Here is a 24434-nt window from a genome sequence, read left to right on the forward strand (position 1 = left end):
GACATCTCCATAAAATTAAGGCTGCAATAAAATACTATGGACTCGTAGTCGTAGTCATTCTGGTTCTCTACTGATCGCAATACTATGAAGAAGGCTCCTTATTTCAGCATGTTTCAATAATGAAACTCATATATCTTAAATAGACAACTACAAATAAATTGTTTTGATTCTGGCGAATGGGCCGACTGTTACATATGTTAAGAACTAATATTTGGTGAAGCCTGCATAATTTCAAATAATTGAGTGGGTGAATAGGGTAGGAATTTGGGACCCCATTGTGTGTGATGCATGGCGAATTGGGTCCTAGGACAAATAAAAATTTCACATAGGAAAATGGGAATTTGGTGAATGATGATCATCGAAAGAGACACTCAATTAATTCTGTGGTGAATAAGAGTAAACATTAAAGAGAAATATGGGCAAAGAACCCAACTACCAAACTAAAATTATGTAATAATAGTGGTGAATGTTTCGACCACTAAATGAGTATTTTATAAAATTTGGGTGAACTGGTCAACTAGTATACGATGTTTTTTTCTGCCAATTTCTATAGCCCGATCAGGACATATTTGCCAATTGGTGACTAATCGCCACTAAAAAAATGTCTGGTTTGGAGGTCAAGGAAAAATACTTGATTATAATTATGATGATTAAGCTAATCCTAAGACTAATCAAGGAAATATTGAGTTATTTTATGAAACTAACAATGGTTTGCTAATGCAAGAGCATCCTGGGTTGCCTTGTTATCTTGCTCATTTTGTTCACCTAGTAGTTCTTTCATGTGCCTAGCAGTCCTTCATGTGCCTAGAAATTCCTTCATGTGCCTAGCAAATCCTGTTTTCTTCATGTGCCTAGTAAGCTTGTTTTCTTCATGTGCCTAGTAACCCAATTTTCTTCATTTGCCTAGTAACCCTGTTTCCTTCATGTGCCGAGTTACTGTAGCAATTCCTTCATGTGTTGAGTTACTATAGCAATTCCTTGATGTGCCAAGTTACTGTAGCATTCCTTCATGTGCTGAGTTACCCAGTGGATGCCGAGTGATTCTTCATGTGCCAAGTTACCCAGTGGATGCCAAGTGATTCTTCATGTGCTGAGTTACACAGTGGATGCCGAGTGATTCTTCATGTGCCTAGTTACCTAGTGGATGCCAAGTGATTCTTCATGTGCCGAATTACCTAGTGTATGTCGAGTGTCAGTATTTGGATGTGATTTTGTTAGCTGACTTGTGGAATTTATTTCCTTCACAACAATTAATGTTAAGATCTTTTCTTGGGATGAGTCCAAACTGTTGTTGGGTCAGCCTTCCTCTTATGTAATGTTCTAGAATGTTCTGTAAGCCATTTTGGCAAGTATAAATAGAGAGTTTAGGCCTAGAGCTAAGTAATTTTTTAGAAAAGAAAGAAGTTTTAGAGAATAGAGAGCAGAACTGAAAGTGCGAATTTGCAGTTCGATCTTTGAATGCGAATTTATTTGTAATTGTCCATAACCCAAAAGGCCTTATAGCTAGGCATGTATGAAGATATTTTGATGAATCAATAAAAATATTTTCCTCTTCTCCTCCTTTGGTTGCTATCCACTTGTGTTTGCTTTCGTTGTGTTAACTCTTGCAGGGTGGTTTGGATAGCTAGATGAGCCCTTGGCTCTAGTTATTCATCCTCCTTGCCTGCGTTAGTTGGTATCAGAGCTTGAGGTTCATCCTTGTGGAGATTGGATCATGTAGAATCCTAATTTGGATTTTGTTGTAGGGTGGCAGATCTATGGATTTGACCTATAACTTGCAGAGGGTTACGATCTTGCAAGAACTTGATTTGTAAAGATGGTTCATGGTAGAGGAAATAATGTTGATAATGCTATATTGGATCAGTTGAGACAAATTGCAGCCAGATTAGATGCTATGGAGACAACTTAGAGGAGAGGAGCACATCTTGATGATGTAAGTGATGATGAATTAGTAGCACCAAACCATAATCTGGAACCTAAAGAAGATCAAGATGAGGAAAGATTGTTGAGAGTATTGTCTAGAGTGAATTCAAAACCTGCTGTAGAAGTTGTTCCTTATGATGGAAAATTGGATACCAATGCTGTTCTAGATTGGATCTCTGATATGAAGAAGCTCTTAGAGTATGAAAACACTCCTAATAATAGAAAGGTGAAGATTGCAGTCACTAGGTTGAAAGGTCATGCATCACTATGGTGGGAGCACTTGCAAACTGATAGACAAAGGAGAGGAAAGGAGAAGATCAAAACTTGGCCAAAGATGGTGAACAAGGTAAAGAACAAATTCTTTCCCGCTGATTACCAAGTTAGCTTGTTGAGAAAGATGCAAAATTTGAAACAAAAGGACATGACTATGAAAGAGTATACTAAGGAATTCTATAGACTGGACATCAGATCTAGACATGTGGATGATGATGTTGAGAAAATTGCAAGGTACATTAATGGATTGAGATCTAGAATACAAGATGAAATAAGTTTTGTGAAGCTAGAAAGTGTAGAAGAAGCATATCAATATGCTTTGAAAGCTAAGGAGATCTTGACAAAGAAGCATGAACAAAGACAGAGAGGTAGAGGTGGTAGATTCCAGAGAGGCAGAGGTAGATCTTATGGAGAAAGTGGCATATTTGATAGTTCTATGTAGGATAAAGGAAAATCTGAATGGAAGAATGATGACAAAGGCAAGACTGAATGGAAAAGTGGTAATTCTTACTGAGGAGGGACTAATTCTTATCGAGGAAGAGGTAATTCTTATTCTAGAGGTGGATTTCATGGTAATTACTTTAGATGTGGTAAAGAGGAACATAGATCTTTTGAATGTAGATCCTCTGAAAGTAGACAAGGTAACATAAATGTTGTGATTGAAGAAGATGATGAGGGTTCACCAAGTGGACCTAGAGCTGGAGAAAAATTGATGGTGAGAAGAACCTTATGCAATAAGGGAAGTGATGAGGAACCTATTTTAAGGAGAAGTCTTTTCAAGACAAGATGTAAGATGGCTGGAAAATGTTGTAAAGTGATCATTGACAGTGGAAGTTCTACAAATCTGGCATTAGAAGAGCTAGTTACAAAGTTGCAGTTGTAGAGGCTGAAACATCCCAAACCTTATCATGTTTCATGGATCAAAGATGAGCATAAGATATTGGTAAGTGAGCAATGCCTTGTGAAATTAAAAATTGGACATTATGTTGATGAAGTTTTGTGTGATATTATGCCCATGGATTGTTGTCATATTTTGTTGGGTAGACCTTGGCAATATGATAGATATGTTGTACATGATGGAAGATTGAATCAATATACTCTTTGGGTAAATGGGAATAAGCAAACATTGTTGCCTTTGATTGAAGTTCCAGATGAGGTTAATTGTACTACTATAAAAATTTGCATGGTTAATGGGAAACAATTTGAAAAGGAAGTGAAGAAGAATCAAGTTTGTTTTGCTATAATTCCAAGAAAATCGAGTTTTGTCAATGGAGACCGAGTGCCAGAAAATAATGTTAACCGAGTGTCAGTTAGTGGTGACTGAGTGACAGATGGTAGTATTGATCAAGTGCCAGGAGAAATTGTAGAGTTGCTAAATGAGTATAAAGGCATTATTGTTGAAGATATTCATAATGGTTTACCTCCAGTAAGAAGTATAAGTCATTGTATGGATTTGATCCATGGAGCTAGTTTGCCAAACAAAGCACCATATAGATTGACACCTGTAGAGAATGAAGAACTTAATAGACAAGTGCATGAATTGTTGCAGAAAGGTTTGATCAAAGAAAAATTGAGTCCATGTGTTGCACCTGTTGTTTTAGCACCTAAAAAGAATGGAGAATGGAGAATGTGTACTGATTCTAGAGCCATTAACAAGATGACAGTGAAATATAGATTTCCTATGCCAAGGATGGATGACATAATGGATTTTTTGAGTCAAGCAAAGTATTTTACCAAGATTGATTTGAAGAGTGTCTATCATCAGATTAGAATTAGAGAAGGTGATGAATGGAAGACTACTTTCAAGACAAAAGATGGTTTGTATGAATGGTTGGTTATGCCTTTTGGTTTGTCTAATGCACCTAGTACTTTCATGAGGTTGATGAATGAAGTTCTGAAAAGATTCTTGGGTAAGTTTGTGATTGTTTATTTGGATGATATTCTAATATTCAGCAAGACTAAGGAAGAACATCTTGAGCATATTAGACAAGTATTGCAGAGGTTGAAAGAAGAAAAGTTGCTGATTAATCTGAAAAAGTGTTCTTTTATGCAAGAAGACATTGTGTATTTGGGATTTGTGATTTCAGTTGATGGTTTGAAGATGTACCTTGAGAAGGTTAAAGCAATTTTGGAATGGCCTACATCTAAGAATGTGAGTGAGGTAAGATCATTTCATGGTTTGGCTAGTTTTTACAGAAAGTTTATAAAGAATTTTAGTACTGTTTGTAATGCTATGACTAAAACAATGAGGGGAGATAAAAAGGAATTCAAGTGGATGCATGGAGCTGATAAGAGTTTTAAGACTTTGAAACAAAAAGTTTCTGAATTACCTGTATTGGCTTTACCTGATCTCAACAAAGTATTTCAAGTTGAATGTGATGCAAGTGGTAATGCAATAGGAGCTGTATTAAGTCAAGAAGGTAAGCCTATTGCTTTCTTTAGTGAAAAGTTGAATGATGCTAAAAGAAAATATTCTATGTATGATCAATAATTCTATGCCATTGTTCAAGCATTGAAGAAATGGAGACATTATTTGATGCCTAAGGAGTTTGTGTTGTATACTGATCATAAAGCTTTACAATACTTGGGAAGTCAACATAAATTGAATCAAAGACATATGAAGTTGGTTGTGTATTTGTATAGTTTTACATTTTTTATCAAGCATAAGAGTGGAGTTATTAACAATGTTGTTGATGCATTGAGTAGAAGACATTCTTTGTTGACTGAAATGAAGGTTGAAGTTCTTGGTTTTGATGAGATGAAAGAGTTATATGATGCTGATCCTGATTTTTTTGAGGTGTGGAGAGAGTGTAGAGCACCAAATCTAACAGATCACCTAAGTAAGTATGATGAGTATTTCATTCAAGAAGGTATGTTGTTCAAAGGTATTCAGTTGTGTATTCCTAGAAGTCCTATGAGGTTGAATGTGATTAAGGAAAAGCTTAGTGGTGGATTAGCTGGACATTTTAGAATTGATAAGACATTGAGTTTGCTAAAAGAGAAGTATTATTGGCCACAAATGTATAAGGATGTTAAATTTTTTTTAAAGAGTTGTGTAGTTTGTCAAGTTGCAAAGGGAGTGAGTCAAAATACTAGTTTGTATACACCCATTACTGTTCCTGAGAAACCTTGGAGTGATGTCAGTATGAATTTTGTTCTTGGATTGCCTAAAACAGTGAAGGGATATGATTTCATATTTGTTGTAGTGGATAGATTTTCTAAGATGGCTCATTTTATACCATGTAAGAAGACATCAGATGCCGAGCATGTTGCTAAAATTTTCTTTAAAGAGATTGTGTGATTGCATAGATTACCAAGAATCATTATTTTAGATAGAGATAGTAAGTTTGTTGGTTATTTTTGGAAGAATTTGTGGAAGAAGATGGGTACTGCATTGAAGTTTAGTTCTACATTCCATCCACAAACAGATGAATAGACAGAGGTTGTGAATAGAAGCTTAGGAAATTTTCTAAGATGTTTAGTTGGGAATAAGCCAAGTAATTGGGAGATGGTATTGGCACAAGCTGAATTTGAAAATAACAATTTTGTGAATAGGAGTACAGGGAAGACACCTTTTGAGATTATTACCAGAATGCATCCTAGAGGTATATCAGATTTGAGAGATGTTGCTGGTGAAGGAAAGAAAAGCGCCGCAGGAGAAGAATTTTTTGATTTCATGGAATCTTTGCATAAGGAAGTGAAGTTGAGGCTGGAACAAAGTAATCAGAAGTATAAGGAGAATGTTGATTAGTCTAGAAGACACCATGATTTTCAAGTTGGTGATGAGGTGATGGTTCATTTAAAGAAAGGAAGATTCCCAGTTGGAACATATAGCAAGTTGAAGATGAAGAAATTTGGACCTTGTAAGATACTAAAGAAGTTTGATAGTGGTAATGCTTATGAAGTTGAGTTACTTGATGACATGGATATATCTCCTATATTTAACATTGCTGATTTGTATAAGTATCATGAGTCATAGGATGAAGTTTTTATACCAGATGATTATCCTAAGAAACAGATTGAGGAAGTTGAACAAATATTGGATCAGAGAGTTGGCAAGAGTATAAGAGGAAAATATTACTATGAATATTTGGTGAAGTGGAAGAACAGACCTATTAAAGATGCTTCATGGATTTCTCAATTTGAGTTTGATTCAACTCAGGTTGGGACATATCAATGATTCAGGAGAATCATTTCTTTCAACCCCGGTTGTCTGATGCAGGAGCATCCTGAGTTGCCTTGTTATCCTGCTCATTTTGTTCACCTAGTAGTTCCTTCATGTGTCTATCGGTCCTTCATGTGCCTAGTAATTCCTTCATGTGCCTAGCAGTCCTTAATGTGCCTAGAAAATCCTATTTTCTTCATGTGCCTAGTAACCCAATTTTCTTCATGTGCCTAGTAAGCCAGTTTTCTTCATGTGCCTAGTAACCCAGTTTTCTTCATGTGCCTAGTAACCCTATTTCCTTCATGTGTCAAGTTACTATAGCAATTCCTTCATGTGCCGAGATCCTGTAGCAATTCCTTGATGTGCTGAGTTACTGTAGCATTCCTTCATGTGCCGAGTTACCTAGTGGATGTCGAGTGATTCTTCATGTGCCGAGTTACCCAGTGGATGTTGATTGATTCTTCATGTGCCGAGTTACCCAGTGGATGTTGAGTGATTCTTCATGTGCCAAGTTACCCAATGGATGTCGACTGATTCTTCATGTGTCAAGTTACCCAATGGATGCCGAGTGATTCTTCATGTGCTAAGTTACCCAGTGTATGCCGAGTGTCAGTATTTGGATGCAATTTTGCAAGCTGACTCACGAGATTTATTTCATTTGCGACATTTATGTTAAGATCTTTTCTTGGGATGAGTCTAGACTATTTTTGGTCGACCTTCCTCTTATGTAATGTTCTAGAATGTTCTGTAAGCCGTTTTGGCAAGTATAAATAGAGAGTTTAGGCTTAGAGCTAAGTAAGTTTTTAGGAAAGAAAGAAGTTTTGGATAATAGAGAGCATAACTGAAAGTGCAAATTTGTAGTTGGATCTTTGAATGTGAATGTATTTGTAATTGGTCATAACCCTAAAGGCCTTATAGCTGGCCATGTATGAAGATATTTTGATGAATCAATAAAAGTATTTTCCTCTTCTCCTCCTTTGGTTGATGTTCACTTGTGTTTGCTTCCATTGTGTTAACTCTTGTAGGGTGGTTTGGATAGCTAAGTGATCCCTTGGTTCTAGTTATTCATCCTCCTTGCCTGCGTCATTTGGAAAATGACATCCCAGTTATGGAATAAAGAGAGGAACCAATCTATCAAAAGCTAGAGAAGAAGTAAGAGTTGAGAAAGTGACACCAAATAAGAATTTGAAAAAGAATCACCTCATTGATCATATTATTGGAAGAAATGGTAGAGGAGTTATGGAAAGAAACATACTGCATGAAGAGTTATGTGTGATTTCTTAAGTAGAGCCTAAAAGTGTCGATGAAGCCTACAAGGATGATCATTAGATTCAAGAAATAAGGAAGAATTATATTAGATTATGAATAACAAGACATGGGAACTAGTTTTGAGACCTAAAACCAAAAATGTTATAGGAATTAAGTGGGTTTTTATAAACAAGATGAATAAACAAGGTGAGGTTGTGAGAACCAAAGCTAGATTGGTATGCAAAGGATATTCATAGAAAGAAGGCATAGACTATGAGGATACATTTGTACCTATTGCCAAAATTGAAGCAGTAAGAATGTTCTTTGATAATGCAGCTAATAAGAAATTCAAGGTGTATCAAATGGATGTGAAATCATCATTTCTGAATGGAGGAATTGAAGAAGAAGTCTACATTGAGTAGCTTGAAGGATTTCCTTGGACAGAAGAAGGGGATATGGTATGAAAGTTGAAGAAAGTATTGTATGGACTAAAGTAAGAACCTACAACTTGGTATGTGAGGTTGGACAAGTATTTGGAAAAATAAGGATTTTCTAAAGGTATTGTAGATAGTAACCTCTATCTAAAACTAGAAATTGAGAATGTGTTAGAGTAATTATTTGTTCTAACTTATTAATTAAATCACTTTGATTTAATTAATTAAGTTGCCTATTACTCTTGTTTTCTTAAGCTATCTTGTAGGTGTATATAATTAATATTTTATTAATTATATTGTGCAACCTTAGCTTTTTTAGGCTTTAGTTTCCCTTTTCGGGTTTCGTGATTCCTTTATAAGGATTCTCCTCTTTGTATTTTATTAATTCACTTATTGGATTATATGAGATATTGCTCTTTGCATGTCCATAAGATGGACCTGGCTTTTTGGCCTCCTTGATTTTTCCTTGCCTCTCTTCTTTGTTTCATCCATGTGATAGGGTTATGCATGCATTCTTGGGAGATTAGTTTTTCACCTAATCTAACATGGTATCAGAGCTAGCTTGCTGCTCGCTGTTTGTGGTTTGTTGAAGCGTTTCAGAAGCTGCATTTTTCGGAGTAGTGGGAGGCCATACAGACAAAAAAATTTTTGGGGCACTTTGGGCTCAAACGGATGCTCCCATTGGATCCGGAAGGCCGTTTATAGTCAAAATCCATATAAAATTTGTCCATTTTGGACACCGTTGGTCTAGGAGGCAAATTTTTTTGTCCGATAAGGCCGTACGGCCCCCTGCACGCAGTACGAGGCGTCAAAAATAAAAAAATTGCAATTTTTTTATTTTGACTATTTTAGCCACTGGCGGTTAATTAACTACAGCGGAGCTGCTAGTGGTCACCGCTACGGCCATTGCTGACGGCCACCGCTAGTGGTTACCACCCGTAGTGGCTCCGCTGGCGGCCACCGCTGCAGCTCCGCCCCGCGGTGGCCCTCCACCCTCCCACTGCCTGGCCGCCACTCCGCCGGCGGTCGAGATTTTTTTAAAAGATTTTTGTCTTTTTATTATTTTTTTTTATTAAAAAAAATAATTTTTTGCATTTTCAGAGGCCCTGGAGGTTTTTTCTCCATAACTTGAGCATACAGACGTATTCTTTCGATCTGAAAAATGCGCCGAAAAGCTGGTTTTGAGACAGAGATGCTGGTATAAGTTTTTTTGGGTTTTGATGTAGTTTGGTTGCCTATTTTGGTAGTCAAAGTTGGATGTTCTATTTTGCACTCCGGGAGGCGTATCTTGAGCTTTCGATCTTCAATTTTGGACATCTTTATATCACTAGAAAGCTCTTTTTGTGCTCTTTCCAATGATGCTGGTTGTTGTTCCAGATTTTTTTCTAGGCACATCCTATTCAATCTTTTGTGTTTTAGCATTCTAGTGGATATTCTGTTTGTTTCAGGTTCAGAGATCGATTTTGTTGCTTCAATTGCTTCATTTTGGGATTTACCTTCTGTTGTTTCAGCCTTATGTTTTTTATGATCATTGGTGATATTCATTGTAAGCATCTTTATGCAACGCACTGAGATAAAGTGCCACTCTTGCGTTTTGGGATCCTTTTCATCATTGTGATTCGTTGTACCCACACTATTTTATAAAGTGCCATGGGGGGGATAGTTGTTTGCCGCTTATAGGCCCTCTTTCTCTATTTTCTCATGCAGTGTCGATGACACATTCCTTTATTTGTGTTTGTACCTCACTCTCGATGTGTTTGGCTCCTATGTTGTAGGAGATTTTTGGTCCATCTTTTCAGCTGCCTGTCACCTCACCTGCCTTAAGGGGAGGTTATATTTCTATTCTGTGCTTCTTTGGTTGATGGTTCATGCCTTCTATTTCCATGGAGGTTCTACAAATCAACATTTTGACAGAGCTTTGCGGTTCTTCATGCTTCAATGATTCTCTTCTGATCTCTTTGTTCCTTCTTCTGGAACATTCTTTGCTATCTCTTTTTGGAGTAGGGTTTTTCCCATGTGGTTTTCTCTATTTCTCCTCTTTATAGAGATTTTCCAACCAGATTTCGTTGGAAAGCTGGTTCTGTGAGTTATTCAGTTGCAAGGGTCTTTTATCAAGATTCTGCTCCAAGTTCTTTCTCCTCTGAGTTTTGCACTTTCGCACTCTGGCGGACTACTTGGATTCTACAGGTCCTGGATCTCTTCTTTTTTTCTTTTGGCTCACTCTTCTTTTTGACTTCTGAGCATTGTATGCTTCTATTTTGTTGCATTTTTTTTCTGTAAACGCACTGAGATAAAGTGCCTGCTTTTGCATATCTGGGATCTTGTACACCTTGTGTTTGTTTGTACTTGCACTCAGTTATAAAGTGCCATGGGGGGTCATGATGTTTTTCCATTTTGTGCTCATCCACCTTTGTCAAGTGAATTTTTCTTCCATGACATTAGCCCATGCAGTGTGTCGGTGACACCGCCCTTTATCCTGTGCTTGTACTTCTATTGCACTATTGGTGTTCCTGATTCTTCTTCTTGCAGATGTTTTTAGCATTGCATTTCAGTGTTCCAAATGCAAAAGGTAATTATAAATTTCAATGTGAAACTTATACAAACTTATAGTTATCCATGTACCTTGTATATACTATTTACACCAGTTTCATCACAGTCAATTTCACAACTTTAGAAATGTTCCTAAAATGTGAATAATTATGTACCACCTCCATAAATATTTTGCAAATCATTAATTAATTGATGAAACATGCATCTTCACCCAGTGAATTTTGGATAGGGGCAAGACCCCCAATTTACCTATTATAATGAGACTTCCTTCAAAGTATTTTGATTGTCTTGATTCACTACTAATTGGATGGCATATATCATCTCAAATAGCTCATTGACTCTACAAGGGCGGAGGGGTCATATAGGAATAAATAAAGAATGAAAAACAATTTAGATAGTTAGATATAAATATATTAATCTTCGGTGAGGAACAACTTTGAAGGTGTGATTTACTTATCTTATTCCTACATTTATTTTTAAGATTTCTTGATGAAAAAATATTGATACCGATGTCTCCTTTAGTTTATCATTGAACTCTAGATTTCTATTTTCTAAAAACTTCTTCTTACTTATTTAATCTAATCAATTTTTTTCTTCAATGTATATCTTCTTCACATACAGCAATACCATTTTGTCTTAGTTCCACATTCTCCTAAATAATTTTCAATTCGACGGAATTTTATTTTGCATTGAAGATTTTTCCAAAAGATATCTTGCTACACTCCTTAACTTTATCATGTATCCACTTTAATTTTTGATGACATGGAACATAAGAGAGCTCATACAAGGAGAGTTACACTAATTCTCTACTAAGTTTAAAATAATTTGGTAGGATTTCCAAATTATTTCATATGTAAAAGGAAAAGGTGTTGATAAAATGTTCATTGCTCACCTTGGTATTTGTAACAAGGGCTTAGTAGTCTCCTATGTACTATAAGTTGACTAGTTGTATTGGGCATTGACAGATGGTCTTTTGTGTAATATAAACCCCACTATAACAAGTGGTATCATATCTCAGTGACAAGTTTGAATCCTCAAACTCTCAAGTAAGATGAGGGGGAGATTATTAATAAAATGTTTAGTGCTCCCCTCAAGATTTATGATAAGATCTTAACCATCTCCTGTGTACTATAAGTTGAGTGGTTGTATTGGACATTGAAAAATTGGTTGTTCGGTACAACAGTAACCCCACTCTAATAAAAATATGCTTTGTGAGAACTTCATCCCACCTTAAAATTAAAACATTATGATCAAACCCTATTTTAGGAAAAACAATCAAGGATAAATTAGCAATATTAAGACAATTAGTAGAAAGAATAAATCTATTCATTACAGCTTATATAAGACAATTTCTTTGACACGTGCTTGAAAAGGTAACTAAGGGCTCCTACAAATTGATATCAATTTGGCTTACCACAGAGATAAGTCTCGTAGATCAATCATGCTATCATTAAAATCTCTAGTTCTACCCATTTTATTTGAAGGATCTAAAGGTAATAATTATCATTTCCTCCCATCATCAAACTATCTTAAGGGATATTTATAATTAAGGAAGATAAAGAGATCCATAAAAAATCCTTGGTAGATATCACATTTGGTTCATAAACATTGATCAAAAAATGATGAGGAATCCACAAAGTATAAATGGCTCAAGAGGCATGCTTAGCATTACCATCCAATCAAAAGGGACCAAATTTTATTAAATTTTTTTTCAAAACCATCTTCCTTAATTTTTGTTTCCTAGAGGTGCACAATATTAATATTTTTGTCTAAGATTTCACTTTCAGCATGTATTTTTTGGCTTGACTATTCAAATTCCTAATATTATAGGTAATAATCTTCATCATAATAATTCAACATAGTTGACCCAACATTTAGTTATTTAAAACCTACTCTCTTGGTGGAGTGAAAAACCATTATATTTCTTCTTTTTTCTCAAATCAAAGAACTCATCAAGGATTCCCTATCTATAATTTTTTGCATCCTTCTTTATGTATATAACTCTAGGCCCTCCTTTTTAGAAGCTCTTTCTTTACTCTTTTATCCCTTACATCTATATTTTTTCTTATTTTTATATTTTATCCAACATTCTTCCATTCCATCTTAAAGTCCTCCACTTCTTGATTTTTCCTTGATTTTCAAAGTTGTGTGGTAGAAGAGAACCCCAAGAGACAAATATATTCCTTAATGTGTTTGAGACCTTGATTCTTTTAATAATTCTTTTTGACCACCTTGGAATGGTTGCCTCATCTATCCACATTCTCCTTGTTACTCAAACTCATTGAAATAGATGTTTACCCCCTTAGTAGAATTCAACACAGAGAAATTATCTTCTAAATCTGTAATCATGTAATCTATACAAATAGGTCTGATGAGAGAATGCATAAAGATCTCATTGGGTTTATTTATTCTAAGATTAACTACCACATTATATTTTGGTACATCACTAAAAGATCCCAAAGATTCAACATAGACCTTTATAGTATTTAAGGTAGATTCCCAATCAATATTTCCACCCCAATCAACCACTAAGGCCTAGGTTGTTTTCATTTAATTAGTCTAGGTAGGGGTCATATTCATTCCCCTCTCATCAAGTTTAGTTGGGATTATAAATCCTCCCTTTAAGGAGGAAGTAGATGTAACACCTACTTTTTATAAATTTTTATTATATTTAAGTTTACTTTAATCTCCTTATCCAAGGGGGTCACTTGTAATATGTCCTCATTTCCTTGAAGTTTTCTATTCTTGATTGCAATTTCCTAGCTACAAATTTTTGTTTTATTTTCTAAAGTTTTGAAACTACACACATTGAAAAGGTGTCCATATTTCTTACAAATCTAACTGTCAGATAATTATAGTATTCTAAAGGTTGATCCCATTTTATATAATGGGATTGAAGGGTTAAAAAGGAAGGATTCAGTGTACCATTACATTAGCGAAAACAAATCAAGATCTCTATTAAGTTATCTCGCTAAGCACCAAGAGGGTTCCAAAGGAATTGATTATACCTCTAAAAATATGATAGTTCTAAAACTCCAAGGGGAAACTAGGGAGTTTGATTCATGTTGGAGTAGAAACCCCCAAATCCTTTTGTACATCAAAACTAGGCTTCCATTCACAAAGAGATCAGACATTATGCTACTTCCTCCAACATGTATTATTTAAGTGTTGCATTAAATTTATTTATTTTATTATTAGTAATCTAGTAAATATATTTATAACTTAATACATGTTAATAAAATTTATATTCCATGTAAAATATATATTTATAGCATTTTGACTTATTAATTCATAAGAATTTGGTTTTATACATTAAAAAATGCACCCTATGAGTTTGAGTATCATTAAATATTTTTGACATTAGAGTTAAAACTACATTTGTTTCCAAGCATTATATCAATTAGATACATTTTTTTTTGTTATTTATGCTTTTTACTTTTTAAGCCTAATTTGTCTACATATTTTGTGTTTCTGAACATATGTGTAATTTTAATAAATTATGTGTTCATGAATTAGCATAAGTTATCATCAAACATGTTAAGATAATATACAAAATTGGATAAATGTTTATATAAATAAAGAACATAATTATTTATATATTTTCTAAATGCATGATATTCTCTTCTTTTGCATACACAAGTAGTATCTATGAGATAAAAATATTTATTTCATAGTAGGGACCCATAATAATATTTAATATTTGATGATTATATTTAATTATTTATTTTATCACGAAACCATCTTTATAGAAATATAAATTAAACTTATATATTATTTAGTGGATATTTAGAGTAGTTAGTATTTCTAGTTCCCATTTAGTGAAAAATTATAGTATTGATTGAATAAATAAAAAAATCTACACAATTATATGTAGAAGCAATCTGCTTTACTTAATCAATTATTTTATAGTTATAGTCTTTTATTATTTGTAATCAAATAAGTATGGTTATTGAAATATAGGCCAATGAATTTATTTCTTAGAAAAGACATTTATATTATTGTGATTTGTTAAGTCACAATTTTTTTTCCTTAAGTGCATTCTAAAATGTACCTAATAAGGTTGAGTTTCAATCTATGGTTTTGAGACTAGGGTTAGAATTATTTTTCTTCTCAATCATTATATTAATTTGATTCATGTATATATATTAATTTGTTTATATGCATTGACTTATCAAACATATGCATGTCTTTAATAAGCCAAATTGATCAGGTCTAAACATAGTATTACTACTTCACCATTAAATATAGTTTGAATTCATAATATTATATTATATTATTGATTACATAAGTTGATACTCAAGCCTTAAAATATTATTGATAATTGCATTAAAAAAACTCATATTTAAAACATACTATATTTATTAAAAAATTAATATAAACTATGATCAAATATTTTAAGAGAATATCACACAAAATATGAGAAAGTTAAGCATATATATATATATATATATATATATATATATATATATATATATATATATATATATATATATATAATAAATATTTATATTTTTTCTAATTAGATGACATTCCCTTCTCTAGCATATGACTAGCAAAGTCAAGAATTTGTTAAGTTGTGATAATTTTTCTTTAGTACGTTCTCTATACTTAATGGTCTTGAGTCTTATTAAAAAAAAAAAAAAATTAGGACCCTAGAGTTGCATCCCTTCTCAAAAATTATATTGATTTAATTATAGTTAATGTTAAACATATATTTTAGTTTTTTGAATGGTAACTTGTTTATATGTTTTGACTTCTTAGACATATATATGTGACTTTAAAAAATCAAATCAATCATACTTGAAGATAATATTTCTACTTATATATTTTACATAATTCAACCTTAGATATTAATTATATTATACGTCATCCTCAAAATCTACCTTCTCAAATACCCCAATAATTTTTAAAAATTACCAATTTCCATTTTTTTTTCACATTTTCATTGAAAAAGTCTCATTTTTAAAACATAATCATTTCAAAGTATTTTAAGATAGAAAGTCTTAAATTCTTGAAAAAATGATCTATTATTAATTATAATAGTAAAGTGAAAGAAACATTCAAAACTATGTGGTCCTATTGATCCTAGATGGGTTAACTTTGATAGTTCTTCTATTTGGAACCTAGGTCAAGTGGGTGGGTGGTCTCATCAGAAACACCTGTGGTTAGATTCTTCTTGCCTGAATGGTTAACTTGGGTTTCAAAATAACTCATATGGCTGAGATGGCAATGCCTTTACATGGGATTTATTTGGAGGTTAATCATGGGTTCAAAAAGGTGATTATTAAGGGCGATGCCCTCAATGTAATTATGATTCTTATGAGGGCTCATAATCTAGGATGAGAAACTAACAACTTAATCATGAGATGTATAGGCCTAATTGCCAAGAAGGATGATGTTAAATACTAGCACAACTTCCATTAAGGAAATGGGGTGACATATAGAATTTTTGTTGTGGGAAGATTTACAAACACCCTCTACACTTGGTTTGTGGTCCAAGAATCATCTCACCAAGCATGAGGAGATTGAGAAAGATATATAAACACTCCTAGAAAGATCACAACTTCACCAATAGGAAATTATGATAAAAAAATAGTATTGTTTGTTGAAATTGATACATTTCAAGATTATTTCTCCATTATTTCTCACTACTATGGTTACTTGTTTAAATTCATGTAGGACTTTCTTTGTGAATTTTCTTTGCAATAAAACAATGAGAGGTGATATTATCCAAAAAAAATGACTATGATTAATTTTAGAATAAAAAATCCTTTGGGGGCATTCTACAAATAGGGAATATTGATAATTACATTGAAGGCATGAAAGGGTTTGATCATGATCTCTCAAAGAAATTTGTTGAGTGTTGGGATATATGAGAATATCAGTATTAGTGGTATATGATTGTAGCTACTAGTAGTCATGGAAGGAGGGATAATCCACATAAATTTGAATGGGTGCTATAAGAAGGATCTAAAGAATTTTCTTGGGCATGGTGAGAATGTCCTACAACTAAAAAAATGGGTCCAATAGGGAAATGCCACTAAAAATGGAAGGACGTGGTGGTGTTTTTTATCAAGTCCATCACCCTTGGAAGGAAAGATAAAATTATTTTACTCTCAAATCATTTGTACATTAATCACTTTCAATGTAATGCCAAATTCAACTTTTCATTATGAATTTATTATTTATGTCATAGTCAGTCATTAATTTCAAAATACATGTTCTCCTCTCTACTAAGTTTAATTATTCATTTTTATCATTTCAACCTTTCCTAGACCCTTAAGGTTGGCCCCAATAACCCTAAACACCCCCCACCCTTCTTTGATTGTGGAACATAATAAACTAGTAAAAATCCTTAAGGTCACCTCATCCACTTTGGCTTATCCTATTATTGGTCAACTATGGTTAGTCCTATACCTAGAAAGCCAAAATAAAGACTCTTTGTGTCAATACTATTATTGTGTTTGTGTATTTTTTTGTCTTATTGGCCCATTAGGATTGATTGGACCCTTGGAAAATTCCCTATCAACACTCCTCATCAAGCCTCCATTCCCCCATTATATATTTCTAAGTCTTAGATATACCGCGATGACCTTTAATTCCCTCTCAATGTATCTTTGCCCCACCTCAAATTGTGAACAAGGTCAATAAGTTGCACATTCTCTACAACTATCAAAATGCTATTACCAAGGGGTTAATTGCTCAGCTAAACATGGAAAGAAAGAAAATCAAAATATTGGAAGTCATTTTTGCAGTCAAAGCTAAAGATGGGGTTTGGTCTAATATCAATATGGATACCAATGTGTAGGAAGTGGAAAATGAATTAGCACACAAGTTGGACAAATTGGAGATTGTGAAGGACTAAATTTGAGAGTTGAAAGCTCACATTCCCTTTGATGAGGAAAAATAGGAAACAATTAAGGAATTGAGTAACGACAAAGAAAATCAAAGCCATGTTAACAAAAAGTTGGCTAATGTGGTCAAATTTAATAGGAAGGAAATGATTGATAAAATGACCTTTTCCTTCAACATTTGCAAGACAAGTTGGAATACATGAAGGCTCAAATGACAAAATATGAGGAATCTTGTTGATTTCTAGCTAGGCAACAAAAGAGGGACTTGCACTTGGTGTTTCTATGTGTCATCCTAGAGAGACTTCTTATTTGGACACACTCAAGGAACTCAATGACAAGTGGAAGAAAACTCATCTTCCTTCTATGTAGTTTATTTTCTATTGTTTCTATTATCTTGTACTTTTAGTCATTAGTTTTTTTTTTCTAGTTGAATTCATTTCTCGTGAATTCCTTAGGAATTGTCACTTATGACTTGTCTTATTTTATGTTAGGTTTAGACCCATTCGGAGTTGAACTTAATTAGAACATTCAAATCTAAATGAGAGGAGGTTGAGAGGTTGAAATAGAGGCTTAAGTGTATTAAAAAAATGTATCTAATGAGCTTGAGTCTCATTCTATATTTTATACTAGGGTTAGAGCTACATCTTGTCGCAACCTTTTTATTGATCTCAAATCTTTCTTATTTAGATTTTCCCCTCCTTTTCTAATACTAATCTATCTATAAATTTTGACTTGTTGAACATATATACAACTTCAATAAATCAAAATGTTCACATTAGTACTCCACCATCAACCTGTGCTCCGACTTCACAACATTTTAATATATAAATAATTATAATATTTCACACTTAAAATTTCAAACATCCCAAATCTCCAATAATTAAATAAATATTGTTTGACAATTGCATTAAAAAAAAAAACCCTAATTTTCTAAAACATGGCGATTTCAAAGTATTATAACAAATTTCACTTCATGATAGGTACCCAAGATTCTTGCAAACTGCTATCACAGATTATGATAGCACAAGCATTCAAAAGTAGGGTCACGCACGCAAGATCCTTTGGCATGGGAGGAGGTGGACAAGTCAAAACGGAGGCGTCTACCATGAAACATGAGAGTTGAGCCTGAAAAAGAGGATGCCATGAAACCAACACACACACACGCATATATATGGTCTGGTTTGGTAAATACATAGTTGACGGGAAAGATTTGACGGTACAAGAGAAGAGAAGAGTGGTTATGTATGGATATCCCGGCAAATCAGGCCGGAGAAAATGTGAAGGAGAAGGTGAAAACAAACGGAGATTAGAAATAATCACACGTAAAAGAAAGGAGAGATGATTTGATTAAAACCAGTAATCACGTTGTTAATAGAACGAAATGTTGGTGTAAGGGTATGGATGATTTGGTATGGTCTAGAAGGGACACGTGTCGGTAAGAACTTCGAGGAATTGAGAGGAAATGTGAGTAAAAGACAAGGAAACAGGTGTGGATCTCCCCCACAACCTAACCAGAGGCTAAAGTCAATGTGGGCTTTTTAAATGGGAGGAACCAAAAAGCCCAAAAGGAGGGAAAGAGGATGGAAAAGAAATAAAATGATGGGGCAGACCGTAGTATATTTATAATTATAATTATAATTGATGGGGGTTGAGAAAATCGCGGGAGGTATTAGAAGAACAGCTGTAATACAGCGGCAGATAACGTCATCGTATTTTGTGGTCAACGGACGGAGATTGTCAGTGCCACGTGGAGGGGCTACGTGGCGAGATTGTGGACGTAGAGTGGGGCCGGTGATCTGGGCGAACACAGGCCGTTGGATGGGGAGATGACGTGTGGATGGTAGGAGAGAGTTTGGTCTGAAGAGGAGGAGATGGAGATGGGTTGGGCAGCTCTGCCCGATTTCGTATCGGACTGTAGAAAAACAAAGCAAGAGAAAACAACAAACACAGATTTTTTGTTTTTTTAAAACATTTTTGTTCTTTCCCTTTTGCCTTGGTATTCACGGTTTCATTACAAAGAGAAGCTTATGTTTCAAGAACCCCATGATATGATATGAAATGATTGTCATTGCACTATATTTATGTGCGATTGCAGCCGCTGTGCATTTTTCTCTTAGTACCATCCCTGCAACTGCCCATCATCAATTAATGAGTATGTGTTTATGAGTATGTGCTTGTGGTATATACAGTGTGTATGTGCTTTGTCAGGATTTAGGGTACATGGGTTGATTTAAGGAATAGGGATGCAGGCTTTGTCAGGGTCAAAACTCCCTTTTGCTTCCTCAATTCAATTCACTTTAATTTGTCTCTGATTGCTGCAAACTGGGTTTTCTATATTTGGGCTTGGCAGAAGGATACAAGAATTTAGTTTGTTTTTGGTGCAGTTGCCTCAAGAAGAAGGAGAAGAGAAAGAAGTCGTTTTTGATTTGAAGAAAATGAGGGGTGAGATTAAAGGCTTGGATTGATTTGTGGGAGTGGGTTTGCACTTTGGTTGCTTGGAGGAGGCTTGTTAATGGTTATGGAGTCTTTGAATGTGATGAGTAGCAGTAGTAACAACAACAATAATAACAACAATAATATGCATTTGGAAGAGAAGAGTGAGGATTTGCCTCCTGGATTTAGATTCCATCCCACTGATGAGGAGCTGATTAGTTATTATCTAACACAAAAGATTCTGGATGGCAGCTTTTCTGGACGTGCAATCACAGAGGTGGATTTGAACAAGTGTGAGCCTTGGGATCTCCCAGGTACTTGAATCATCACTAACTTTTACATAATTCTCTATTACTCATGCTTTGAAATATGCCATCCAAATTATTGTTTTGTATATATATTCATCAGTGTGTGTTCTATATATAGAGAGAGAGGGCGGGAGGTTGAAGTTTGGGGTTTTTGTCAAGTATTCTATGAGCTTATATCCAGGAGAATGAAGGAATAGCTGAGAATTAGGTCAAATACATTGGGTTTAGTGAGATCATGCAAAAGAAATTGGCCATTAGTACAAAACTTTAGAGATTGATTATTTGTTTTGCATAGTAGCTCGTGTGTTACAATTCTTCAATGCCACCATTTGGCTCGGAGCACTAAATAAGATTGAATTAGGTTGAATTGCAACTGAGCTATTCAATTCGAATTGGGATGGGTCTGTTTTGGATTCTAACATATGAGTTGTATATGTTGGTATTATAGATTTTGAGAGTCAAGCCCAACAGAGGTGAAACGTGAAGTTTACATTGATATTTGTTGTCGTTCAAAACTTTTTATAAGTACTTGTTACATGAAGAGAGCTATGGAAAACCATGGCACTCGTTATGCAGTTTTTTCTATCAATATATTGAGGCAATTTTGGAATGCAGAAGTTCTAGTTGTAGATCATAATATAATTAGCAGAGAAGGATTTGTTATAATAATATAACCTAAAACCAGTTGCACATTATCTAGGTACGAAAAGGGATATTATAAAGCAGGTTTTAATTGTTTCTTTCGAAGTTTGTGTTTGCTGAGAGTGGTTGAGAGTAGAGGCCTTTTTCCAAGGATCAACTTTAGATTAAAACATTTCCATACGTATGTATGGGTTTGTCCTACTTGGTCTTCTGCAGATAAAAAAATTTAAACAAAAACCTACCGTTCAAAATTTACAATACAAGTTCTTGGCATTTTGTTATCACATTTTTTTTAACTAAAATATTATTTGAGTTTAATGCAGTGTGATGGTGTGTGAACAGGGAAGGCTAAGATGGGAGAAAAGGAATGGTACTTCTTCAGCCTGAGAGACAGAAAGTACCCAACGGGACTTCGAACAAACAGAGCCACGGAGGCCGGGTACTGGAAAACAACTGGAAAAGATAGGGAGATTTTCAATTCAAGAACATCTGCACTCGTGGGAATGAAGAAAACCTTGGTTTTCTACAAGGGAAGGGCCCCCAAAGGAGAGAAAACCAACTGGGTCATGCATGAATATCGCCTAGAAGGAAAATTCTCATACCACCGCCTTCCGAAAAACTGCAAGGTAACTCAGATATGAATAAGTAGAAGAATATACATGTATAAAAAACTCAAACAGTCCATATTTCAATTCAGTAAAATATTAATATTCATGATAAAAAGAATATAATTTTTTTTAAAAATAAGTTGTTTTATTGATTCATGAGACTACAAGAGTTTTGATCAAAGATCTATAATGTTGAAAGGATTCCAATTGTTTGTTGTATAAAATCTTGCATAAATCTGAACAAAATCTTATCATACAAAAACTTCTATTAGATTAGAAATAAAACAAAAAGCTATTACAACACATTAGTAGACAAGAAAAAATCACATATTTTGTAAATAAGAATGAGGAGGGCTATTGAATCCAAGTAGACCGATATGAAATTGGAATTTGCAACTTATTTCTTATATAAGTTTGTCTTTTGGCTTTAGTTTCATACAAAAATAGGTACAAGGAAACACATCTTCAAGTTCAGTGATGCAATGTTTAAGATACCATGACGAGGTCAATAGTCGACTTGGCTCATGAAAATTCAAATTTTTATTTGTTTGAGGTTATGGTCATTAACTTTGAACTGACTGGTCTTCTGGGTGTGCAGGATGAATGGGTGGTGTGCAGGATCTTTCAGAAGAATGCAGGAGGTAAGAAGATGAGCACAATGGGTATGATGAACAGAAACTCATATCTTGACATGCCAGGATCTCCATCTTTGCCATCGCTGCTTGAATCACCATACGACGCGACAAATGCAATGAATGAACAAGGGACACCCACTGGATCCATAGAAAATGAGACAGGCACTTCAGCAAAGGCTGATCATGTGTCCTGCTTCTCCTCAGCAATGGACTTCAACATGAACGACAGTAGTCTCTATAATTTCATGGGGCATCCTCAAATGCAGCAGCAAGGCACAAACAATGCTGATCCTGACCAACTATCAGAGATGACAAGATTCATCAAGCTCAACATGATGCTGAATGACACAAGGATGAACATGAATCCAAACAATATGAATGCCTTCTCCAATCTCAGGCGTGACCCCAGCATGATAATGCCACATCCACACTTGCCATTTCCATTGCCCCCATCCCTATTGTTCAATCCGCAGATTCCTCTATCTTCTTCGCCATACAACTCTTCCTTTAATCTTTCTCCTCATCCTCATCCTCCTCATCCTCCGTCCGCTATGCTACGAACCCTTTTCGCAGGCCAGTCTGGCCTATTGATGGACCCATCACCATCTACTTTTGGTCCACAGCTACATGATAAAACATTAGACAAGACAAGTAACTCAAGCCCTATACAATGGGTCAACGAGACTGATCAGCAGCCAGGCAATGGCAACAACATTGATCAACAGCCAGATTGTGCTGCACAATGCCTCAGCACAGATCAGTTGAATGAAGACATACAACTGAATAGATCTTTTGATCAAGTGGACCAGTCTTCTACAACTCCTCCTCCAGTGGACCTTGAATCATTCTGGACCTTCAGGGATCATGATTCTTTCTAATTAATGCACAAAGATGTGTACATAAATCCCAAGCCAAAAATGCTTGTGAAACAAGACCACCAAGTTTGTCATTGTCATAAAAATTGTAATATGTCTGATACAATGTAATTGCTTTCTTTTCAATTTCAATGTCTGAAATATACAGAAACTGATCTGATGATTTATCTGACTCTTTAACTCATGATCTCTGCAACTCTTACTATTAATTTTGAACGCTTTTATGGCGCAATGATTTCTTCTTCCGGTACAGTTTTTCATGACATGTGATTCAAAATATTGATGTCGAAGTTTTCATAAGATCAAATCTTATGATTTGTCCACATTATCTTTCAGTACAATTTTTCGAAAAAAACTTTTACGCAATCAAACCCAAGAAAACTTAATGTTATTAACAACAGATTTCTCTGCAACGTAAGATATTGGAAGACATCACACTGCTCTGCCTAGATATGTTTTGAAATTTCAAAAATTTAATCAATATATTTTTGGTCACACCGGGTAAACATCACAGTCTCTTGCATAGATTTAATACTGCATGAATTCACGTCCTTTTCACTTGTCGACTTAATCTTCACGTCGACTACGGATCATGTATTATATTACCATGCCTTTCATTCCCACCATGTGGGCCATATCCAATATATTAGCCAAAAAAAAGCAAAACCCACATGAATTTTCTTTTCTTTTTTACTGCTCCAAGCAAAAAAGTCATATAGTATGAAATCGAAAGTACAGTTGCCATGGACGTTGAATGGAAAAAGACCTCGCATATCTTTACCTGCCCTGCAGAGAATTACTAGATGATATTATTATTTGGAACAGTATTGATGATTTCATCAAACTGGTTACGTTTGTCATTGGGTATGTGATGTTTTCAGAAAAGAAGTATGCTGTTACGTTTCTGTTTAGATTATTTGTGGTGAATGGCTCAAGTCTTAAAAGTGGGTATTTCTGAAAGGGAAACTTCAATCATGCAAATTCCTAACATAGCACGACATGTGTTGTGTTACCTACTCAGGTGAAGTTAAGTATTACAATATACAATAATAATAATAATAAATATGGAGCTTCCAAATGTTTTAATTCCATTTTCTTTAAATTTTAGTTTTGGAGGCTTTCACACTAGAATTGACTGTCTGGTGATGGCACTTTAGTTGGTAAGTAGATGTGCAAGCATTAATCCTCTTCCACACAATTGGGCATTTAAATAATCTTAAGAGGCATCTAACAAAGCAGTAAGCAACAATTTTTCTATAGTTATAATATATAATATGAGTAAGTAGATAGGCAAAGTATGTTTTATTTTGGAACTTATAAGCCTGGATTACAGGCTAAAAACATCTATAAAATAGTGGGGAAATAGAAAGAAACATTTCCAGATTTCCATCAGTAACGTCTTGGATGAAGGCATGTATGAAGTGTTTGACTTGATGATAGAACCCACGCCGCCATATTCTTCCCATTATTTAGTTCCGTACTGACC

At 34.6% G+C, this 24434-nt stretch overlaps 1 protein-coding gene across 1 annotated transcript; it reads left to right on the forward strand.

Annotated features, from left to right (window-relative positions):
• Positions 1-19568: 19568 nt before the first annotated feature.
• On the forward strand, positions 19569-23120 carry LOC149571095 (uncharacterized). The gene is made up of 3 exons (XM_089812648.1): positions 19569-20194; positions 21173-21456; positions 22037-23120. Exons 1-3 carry the CDS (start codon positions 19960-19962, stop codon positions 22949-22951), a joined length of 1434 nt encoding a protein of 477 aa, XP_089668774.1. The 5' UTR covers positions 19569-19959; the 3' UTR covers positions 22952-23120.
• Positions 23121-24434: the final 1314 nt, after the last annotated feature.

This window comes from Cupressus sempervirens, chromosome 2 (genome assembly GCF_028749045.1).
Source record: "Cupressus sempervirens isolate cs-2001-9-10 chromosome 2, ASM2874904v1, whole genome shotgun sequence".
NCBI classification, from domain to species: Eukaryota; Viridiplantae; Streptophyta; class Pinopsida; order Cupressales; family Cupressaceae; genus Cupressus; species Cupressus sempervirens.

Excerpts from the sequence above, each read along its gene's own strand:
- LOC149571095 (XM_089812648.1), top strand. The coding sequence starts at position 19,960 with ATGGTTATGGAGTCTTTGAATGTGATGAGTAGCAGTAGTAACAACAAC. Across the intron at positions 20,195-21,172 it reads TGAGCCTTGGGATCTCCCAG|GGAAGGCTAAGATGGGAGAA; the intron begins GTACTTGAATCA and ends GTGTGTGAACAG. Across the intron at positions 21,457-22,036 it reads GCCTTCCGAAAAACTGCAAG|GATGAATGGGTGGTGTGCAG; the intron begins GTAACTCAGATA and ends CTGGGTGTGCAG.